The 9,653-nt window shown below is 43.2% G+C and overlaps 1 protein-coding gene across 1 annotated transcript in view; it reads left to right on the forward strand.

Moving 5' to 3' along the window:
- LOC126767070 (mucin-5AC) overlaps positions 1–9,653 on the forward strand; it is a 45,069-nt gene extending 35,416 nt beyond the window's left edge. Inside the window, exons 2-4 of the mRNA XM_050484688.1 lie at positions 1,908–4,349; positions 4,413–8,842; positions 8,915–9,653. Of these exons, the coding sequence (XP_050340645.1) occupies positions 1,908–4,349; positions 4,413–8,842; positions 8,915–9,205 (7,163 nt within the window). The 3' untranslated portion in view covers positions 9,206–9,653. The remainder of the gene's footprint in view (positions 1–1,907; positions 4,350–4,412; positions 8,843–8,914) is intronic.

Raw genomic sequence — 9,653 nt, forward strand, 5'->3', positions numbered from 1 at the left:
TGATCTGTTACTTTCCCTAAGACATTGCCGTGTTAATTTTCATCGATCGGAGTAAGCGATACAATCATGCTGCATCGTTTACCTCGCTCGCTTACCAAGGTCTACCATATCCCGCTGGAATTTTTCTATTTCTTAAAATCCACTCCCGCCACAAATTCATTTGGTTGCCAACTACTCACGAGACAGTCTCACATACTGCTTGTCATACACGTAACGGTTCCTACGTACGCATGTAGGTCAATTGCGTCAGAGATTTATTAAATTTTCCGTCACGGAAGGTAAAATCTGATATAAATTTATTGCTGTTTTTCAGAGCCAAACGATTGATAGCCGCGGGCGAATGTAAATGAATGAGATTGAAATGTTTTACTATAGGATTTTTTTCGCTCTTGCTATGTGAAAAACTTACGATTAGGCATAAAATGATATTTATGGTTTGCCATTTTATTAGTAAGGCCAGATTTCAATAAAATAATTGTGAATAGAAATAATTGTAGGGAGTTGTGTCAGCGCTATTAATACAGAAGGCTTATGAGGATTATAATACGATTTATCGGTAAAAAACATATTTTTACTAGTTTACTGTTTTCAGGGAAATAATAAAAAAAAACAAGTAATAATGGTAACTTCGCTTGCACCGTAGCTATACTTAACTTGACAAATAAACAATTTTTACATACAAAAAACATTTTTTTTTCGATCTGAAATATATAATTGGAGAATATAGCATTGCCTTAGGCTTCTTCGTACATAACATAGTTAGAAGGCCGAAAAATCGAGTTTTCCAGATTTTTTCTGTGAAAACTTTTAATTTTTTTGATCCAAAAATGTGTTACACTTATTATGGTATCCTTTAACTGTATTTTAAGACTTAGTATTAGTAAAAATATTTATTTGGAAAGGAACTACAGCTGATCTCCGGGAACTCCTCTCAAAAAAGACGTTTTGCAATGACCACTATATCTCTGAACTGAATCATCTGAAATTAAAAGACCAAACAGATTTCGTTAAAGTAATTTTAAATCTAGTAATTAATCGAAGGAATAAGAAACCAAATTTTTTTGTCAATATGGCGGTTTCTCCAAAAAAATTGATTTTTGACAAAACTTTTGGCCTTAAATAGCTTATAAAAAAATATTTATTGTTTAAAAAACTCTTCGTTTAGTTACTAAAAAATATATTTAAGAAGCTCCTGTTAAAATTTGAGACCAATCGGCTTAGCTTCGAAAATATTCACCGGAACGATATAAAATTTTCTGTTATATATATGTATGTATGTATGTATGTATGTATATTAAAAAATAAAATTAACAAAATTCGATGTTTTGAAAATTCTCACTGTAATTTGTATGACAACTCGATGCTATAGTGGTTCGATGTCAGCAGTTCCGAAAAGTGAGTAAATTATTGGAGAGAAAGGAATGTGTGTAAAATTTCGAATCGACTTCTGGGTGTTACAAACTTCCTGACAAACTTGATATACCCTGGTCAGAGGATAAAAATATTAGAAATCGTCTAAAGATTAAAAAAATTCCCTAAGGAACATGAAAAGTCTTTACCCAGTCGCTATGAAGAAGCTAAATGCGTGTGGAATGTGAAGGATTCCACTTTAGAGTTGAAAGCCCGATAAATACTGTCATGAACGCTACAACAACTTCGCTGCAAACGAACTTAGAAGGATAAAATTGACGTAAGGTTTCGAATAGCCATTTTAACAGTCATATTTCTTAAACACCGCAAGGTGCAGCTTGCTGTACCGCTAATATCTCTTCATTCGAATGGAGTAAAAATTGCAACGAATTTTCATTACCCCCAACACTTACAGCTCTTCTTACACACATACATAAAATCACCTATGCTTTAATAGCTTCACACTAACACATTGTGAACCCTTCTTTCAATTGCAGATGAACCGCTTAGCGCCACTAACGCCGTGACCGCACCAGGCCATCACGCGCAATACTCCTACGCTGACGCCCTGCCGAGTGCATTCCATTGCCCAGCCGAAGGTTTATACGCCGACGATTACGACTGTCGTATCTACTACCGCTGCGAAGCGAAAACAAATGACTATATCAAAGCTTATGCATTCGCCTGCAAATCTGGTACCGTATTCTCGCGTAACCTGCACCTCTGCATGCCACCCCAGCTGTCCGGCCGCGAGGAATGCAGCGATTACATGAACGAAATTGATACGGACAATGGCGATAATGGTGTTGATGGCCAACAACTGCCGCTACTGACATATGGCAGTGCCAATAACGGTAATGGCACATACGCGACCGCAAGCGATACGGGTGCGAATACCGACACCGATGCTGCTTCATTCGCTGCCGCTACCGCTGCGTCTGCCGCTGAAACTGCAACGCGTGGTCAATTGCAAAATTATGGGCTGTCAGGTTTGGGTGGCGTTTCCGTAATTTCCTTTTCCACATCGGCGGCGCGTTCGGCGGGTGGCAATGCCATCGACGAACAGGGACCACCTTGCGAAGATGATGGATTTATGAGCGATCCAGACGACTGCACAATCTTCTATCGGTGCATTTCGAATGGTCGGACTTTCAATAAAATCGGTTTTCGTTGCTCGGACGGCACTGCGTGGGATGCCGCATTGGAATCGTGTAACCACATACACAACGTGCGCGCCAGTGGTGGATGTAAAGGGAAGGCTGATAATTTAGTATTGTCCGACTATGACGCGACAACAACTCAATCAACGCAAACCAACTATCAGAATACAACAACTGCGAGCAGCAGTAGCCAGCAGAGTTCGACTAGCTCAACCTCAAATACGTCCTCATCGTCGTCATCTTCGTCCTCGTCGAACACTGCGAGTTCAAGTACGTCGAATACCAGCGGTGCAGGTGGCAATCAGCAGCAAACAAGCACTCAATCAAGCAGCACTGAGAGTAATTCATCCAACCAGCAATCGCAATCAAGCACGCAGAGCTCAAGTTCAAGTAGTCAACAATCATCAACTTCGAGCACAAGTTCAACATCTACATCAAGTTCAAATCAGGGCGCCAGTAGCAATCAATCAAGTGCCAACAATCAATCGAATTCAAGCAATCAGTCTGGCAGTAATAGTTCTAATAATCAATCTAGCTCAAACAATCAATCTAGTTCAAGCAATCAATCAGGTTCCAATAGCCAATCAGGATCAAACAATCAATCTAGTAACACGGGGCAATCAAGTTCAAGCAACCAGTCTAATACAAATAATCAGTCTAGTTCTGGCAGCCAGTCAGCCACAAATAATCAATCGAATACCAGCAATCAAACAGCCACGAACAATCAGTCTTCTGGTAGTAGTTCTAGCAATCAATCTAGCTCAGGTAATCAATCAGGTTCATCTAGCCAATCTGGGTCTAATAATCAATCTGCAAGCAACAATCAATCAAGTTCAAATAATCAATCTAGTTCAAACAATCAATCTGGTAGCAACAATCAATCAAGCTCGAGTAACCAATCTAATTCAAACAATCAAACAAGCTCGAGTAATCAATCTAGTTCTAACAACCAATCCAGTGGCAATAAACCCAATACAGCCACCGAATGTAAGAATGACGAAACTTACATTCCTGATAAAGAGGATTGTACAAAATTCTACCGCTGTCGGGATAATGGTAATGGTGGCTTAGAACAAGTGCCGTTTACATGTGGACCCGGCACTGTTTGGAATCAAGATGAGAAAGTTTGTGATATACCTACAAGCGAGCAGAAAGAAAAATGTAAAGCGATGCTAAATTTGGGTGGCCCTACAAACACCACCAGCAGCAGTGGTCAACAGATCTCTAACAACCAGAGCACAGCGAGCAATCAAACAACCTCTTCAAGCAATCAATCCTCTTCAACTGGCAGTCAAACGAGTAGCTCAAGCCAATCCACCTCAAGTGGCAATCAGTCGAGTTCCTCCAACCAATCCAATAACAATCAGTCGAATCAACAGCAGTCCAATAATCAACAACAGCAGCAAACAAATCAAACGACAACAACCCAAAAGCCCTCCAATCCGGAAGGGGATTGCAAAGACACTGAGACGTACTTAGCTGATAAATCGGACTGTCGTCGCTTCTATCGTTGTGTCGATAACGGCAATGGAGGCTTTGATAAGGTTGCTTTCGATTGTGCGCCCGGTACAGTTTGGGATCCAGATGTCCTAGGTTGCAATCATCCGACGGATGTGCAAAAAGAGCAATGTCGCGTTATGGCTGCTGGTGGTAGTAGTTCAAATGCAACATCAGGTCAACAATCTTCGAATAACAATCAATCTTCGAGTTCAAACCAGCAGTCATCTGGAAGCAATCAATCTAGTTCAAATCAGCAGTCATCTGGTAGTAGTCAGGCTGGTTCCTCAAGCTCGACAGAGGGATCTTCAAACAATGAGCAATCAAGCACTTCAAGTAGTACAGGTTCAAGTCAACAATCGTCTGGCAGTAATCAGTCCGGCTCCTCAAGCTCAACACAGGGATCTTCAAACAATGAGCAATCAAGCACTTCAAGTAGTACAAGTTCAAGTCAACAATCATCTGGCAGTAATCAGTCCGGCTCCTCAAGCTCAACAGGTTCAAGTGAACAATCATCTGGTAGTAATCAATCCGGCTCTTCAAGCTCAACACAGGGATCTTCAAACAATGAGCAATCAAGCACTTCAAGTAGTACAGGTTCAAGTCAGCAATCATCTGGTAGCAATCAGTCCGGCTCCTCAAGCTCGACTCAAGGAACTTCAAGCAATGAGCAATCAAGCACTTCAAGTAGTACAAGTTCAAGTCAGCAATCATCATCAAGCAGCACACAGTCAAGCAGCAATCAGGAGAATTCAACAAATCAAAGTACTACAACCTCACAAAGCTCTAGCAGCAGTCAAGGCTCCTCTACAACCCAAGGCTCTTCAACAACACAAGGTTCTTCAACCAGTCAACAGGGCACCACAACACAAGGATCGAACAGCCAAGGTTCGACAACAACACAAGGTACAACTTCCACAACTACAACTCAATCAAAGCCATCAGGTAATTGCGATAGTAAAACAAAATTTGTGGGTGACGAAAAGGATTGCGCCAAATTTTATCGGTGTGTCGATAATGGTAAGGGCGGTTATGATAAAGTACCGTTTACCTGTGGACCCGGAACTGTTTGGGACAGCGCAATCGTCGCCTGTAATCATCCGTGGGCGGTGAAAGATAAAAGCTGCGGCACAGGAAGCCCCAGCCAGCAGTCACCAACCACGCAAACGACTCAAGCACCGCAAGTTTCAAGCACTACGGTTCCTCAGCAATCTACAAAGCCACCCACACAAGTACAAAAGCCTACAACTTCACGGCCTACGCAAACTACTAATCGTCCCGGTGATATCACACAGTCTCCCGTAAGTGCACCACCCACTGTAAGCACTCAGAGGCCAATAGTGACGCCGGGTATATGCCGAACGGAAGGCTTTATTGGAGATCCCAAAGACTGCACCGTTTTCTATCGTTGTGTAAGCAACGGTCAAGGTGGCTTTACACAATATCCGTTCAAGTGTGGAGATGGCACAGTTTGGGACAACGAATTACAAACATGCAATCACGACTTGAATATGTGTAATCCAAATCCTGGCACCGGTAAACCTACAACTACTCAAGGTCAAGCTACGACAACTTTATCACCTTCGACCACGCCAATCACATCGCGACCCACCACCACTCAAGTGCAGACTTCGACGCAAACTCCAGCTTTTGAATCAACCACACAGACTATATCGACGACAACCACAAACGATGGACAACAAACAACTACGGTTATAACTGAGAAACCAACCACAACTTCAACTCAACCCCCATCGACATGGACTACAACAGAGGCTATTTCGACCACATCGCCACCTACAAACCCTACGACCGGTGCTTCAACGCAACCTTCGACAACTGAAGGCGACTCGACAACATTGCAGCCCACATCAACCACGCCCATACCGAATTTACCTCCAGGACAAACATGTCAAGGTGAAGGTTATATGGCTGATCCAATGAATTGCAGAAAGTTCTATCGTTGTGTTCGCGATGGAGATTCTTACACAAAATATGAATTCACCTGTGCCAAGGGTACAGGCTGGAGCGAGGATAAGCAAACTTGTGATTACGCCACAAATATTGAGCGATGTGATGGACAAACCGAGGAACCGGAGACCTCAACCGTCACAACGGAAACCACCATCGAAAGTTCTACCACAACGGTAACAGCCGAAAAACCAACCACAGAACAGAGCTCGACAACTACGACCGTAACGGAAAAACCAACCACAATTCCAACGGAAACCACCACAGTCCCGTCGTCAACGGCCTGGACAACAACTGGAATACCTTCGACAACAACTGCCACATCGACATGGAGCACAGAGGCTGGGGATGACTCTACAACAACATCACAACCAACATCGACCACACCTATACCGAATTTACCACCAGGACAAACTTGCCAAGGCGAAGGCTATATGGCTGATCCATTAAACTGCAGAAAGTTCTATCGTTGTGTTCGCGAAGGGGATTCATACACGAAATATGAGTTCACCTGTGCCAAGGGTACAGGTTGGAGCGAGGATAAGCAAACTTGTGACTACGCGGCTAATATTGAACGGTGTGAAGGTCAAACCGAGGAACCGGAGACCTCGACCGTCACTACGGAAACCACCATCGAAAGTTCCACCACTACGGTAACAGCCGAAAAACCAACCACAGAAGAGAGCACGACAACTACGATCGTAACAGAAAAACCGACCACAGAAGAAAGCTCGACAACTACGTCCGTAACAGAAAAACCGACCACAGCTCCAACGCAAACCACCACGGTCCAAACATCAACAGCATGGACTACAACGGAGATACCTTCGACTACGACTTCCACATCCACATGGAGCACAGAAGCTGGAGATGACTCTACGACAACATCACTACCAGTATCGACTACGCCGGTACCGAATTTACCACCAGGACAAACTTGCCAAGGTGAAGGCTATATGGCAGATCCAATGAATTGCAGAAAGTTCTATCGTTGTGTTCGTGAAGGGGACTCATACACGAAATATGAATTCACTTGTGCCAAGGGCACAGGTTGGAGCGAGGATAAGCAAACTTGTGACTACGCGACAAATCTTGAACGGTGTGAAGGACAAACCGAGGAGCCTGAAAACTCAACCGTTACTACAGAAGCCTCAGTCGAAGGTTCTACTACTACAGTTATACCAGGAAAACCAACCACAGAAGAGAGTTCGACAACTACGACCTTAACGGAAAAACCAACCACAGAAGAGAGCTCGACAACTACGACCGTAACGGAAAAACCGACCACTGTTCCAGCGCAAACCACCACGGTCCAAACGTCAACAACATGGACTACAACGGAGATACCTTCGACTACGACTTCCACATCGACATGGAGCACAGAAGCTGGGGATGACTCTACAACAACATCACAACCGATATCGACTACACCTATACCGAATTTACCACCAGGACAAACTTGCGAAGGCGAAGGTTATATGGCAGATCCAATGAATTGCAAGAAGTTCTATCGTTGTGTTCGCGAAGGGGATGGATACACAAGATATGAATTCACTTGTGCCAAGGGTACAGGTTGGAGCGAAGATAAGCAAACTTGTGACTACGCGGCTAATATTGAACGGTGTGAAGGACAAACTGAAGAACCTGAAACGTCTACCTTTCCTACAGAAACCACATTGGATACTTCAACAACGACTAAACCCACTGAATGGACAACAACTACACAATCGACACAAACAACAACAATACCCGACTCTACTACACAGCAACCAACAACAATAGAAACATCAACACTTCCAGAAAGTTCCAGTGCCACTGAGAGCTCGAGCACCAATTTACCGGAAACGACCACAACAGTACAACCACAAACGACTACGACCATTCCAACGGATACAACACAGTACCCAGTCACTTCAAAGCCGGGCTATAAGCCCACCACAGATAAACCGGTTACCGATTCTACCACAACTCCGACGACTACCGAAGAATATCCGAGCACAACAGCCGAACCAGTTAATCATGTCTGCACCAATGAAGGATTCTACCCCGATCCACAGGATTGCAATCGTTATTATCGTTGTGTTGACGCAAGTAAGAACGGTAAATATCAAATTTACAGCTTCCGATGTCCGGACGGTACCGTTTGGGACACATCGCTAGAGACATGCAACTTCCCCGACAGTGTGTCGGGTAATTGCTCAAGTGCTTCAGGCACAACAACAGAGGGTGCTACAACGGAGTGGACGACCACTAGTCCTACCGAAAAACCCACTGAGAAGCCAGATAAACCAACCACGGAGCAAACAACTACCGATGAACCAACAACTGTACCTACAACTCCAACCACAGAACAATCTACAACAACAACACAAGAGCCATCAACAGAACCGACTTCTACAACGGTGATCACAACCACTAATGAACCAAGCACAACGACTGAAATATATTCCACCACGGAACAGTCCACCATCCCACCAACAACAACAACTGAGTCAGTAACAACAATAAAACCAGGCCCTGCTACAAATGACAGCTCTCCCTGTCCCCAAACTGGCGAAGGTCAAAATACTTTTGTCTGTCCAACCGGCTTCCGCCGGCATCCGAAGAGTTGTGACTTATTCTATCAGTGTACCGAGAAAGCCGAGAGCTACGATTTGGCAATAACCGTTTTCGAGTGTCCCAAAGGCACAGTGTATCATGAACAGCGGAACCTTTGCGATAAGCCCACTAAAAGTGATAACTGTCTGAAGAAATCGATAACGCGATCGGGTCTCTACGACGACCAGATAAGACTCATGAATATGGTGAGTATTGAATTGTAATATAATGTTGTTTATCAATTTTTATTCAAATAATTTTATTTCAATTTGGAACAGATAAAAATTCGCTCAGTCGGCGAATCACTGTGCCCCAACGAAGGCCACTTTGCACTAAACAAGGACGAATGCAGTCAACTCTTCATCAAATGTGCTCACTCGTCGACGACGGGTCGGCTGGAAGGCCAAGTCTACCGCTGCCCGCAAGGTTTCGCCTATTGGGCCGTTAGTCGACGCTGCGAACGTGCACAGAAACTGCTCAATTGCACACCAGCTAAATATGAGACCGGCGGCGATTTGCCCGTAGAATGGGCGAACATAGGCAATCGACGCAGAAATCTGAAAATTTAAGCTCGACACTGAATATGAAAAAACTTCCGTGGGAAATTAACTCCATAACTAATATTAAGTAATAATCCATATTTATTTAAGTTAATTTGTAATGCTATGCTTAGAATGCATAATCGATATTCAAATTGTTTGCTGCGCATGCGCTCGGTACATTTTGCACGCGTGGCATGCGCGGCAAATGATGCAAGTATATTTGTAATTAGTGCTTAAGCGGGTACTTATGTAATAATTACTTCATAAATTAGTTACTGCTTTAGCTTAATATTATTTTACACATATTTACTTATAGATATGTGTATATATGTGCTTAGCATTGGGGCAAAATCATTTTGTAAGCGGTGTTGGTATTTATTGAACGAAAGATATATGATTTATCATACTTGTATCGGTTAAACATATTCCCAGTTATAGACTCTTAAGTGAAAATTCTATTCAAATAATAATTAAT

This window comes from Bactrocera neohumeralis, chromosome 2, assembly GCF_024586455.1.
Source record: "Bactrocera neohumeralis isolate Rockhampton chromosome 2, APGP_CSIRO_Bneo_wtdbg2-racon-allhic-juicebox.fasta_v2, whole genome shotgun sequence".
NCBI classification, from domain to species: Eukaryota; Metazoa; Arthropoda; class Insecta; order Diptera; family Tephritidae; genus Bactrocera; species Bactrocera neohumeralis.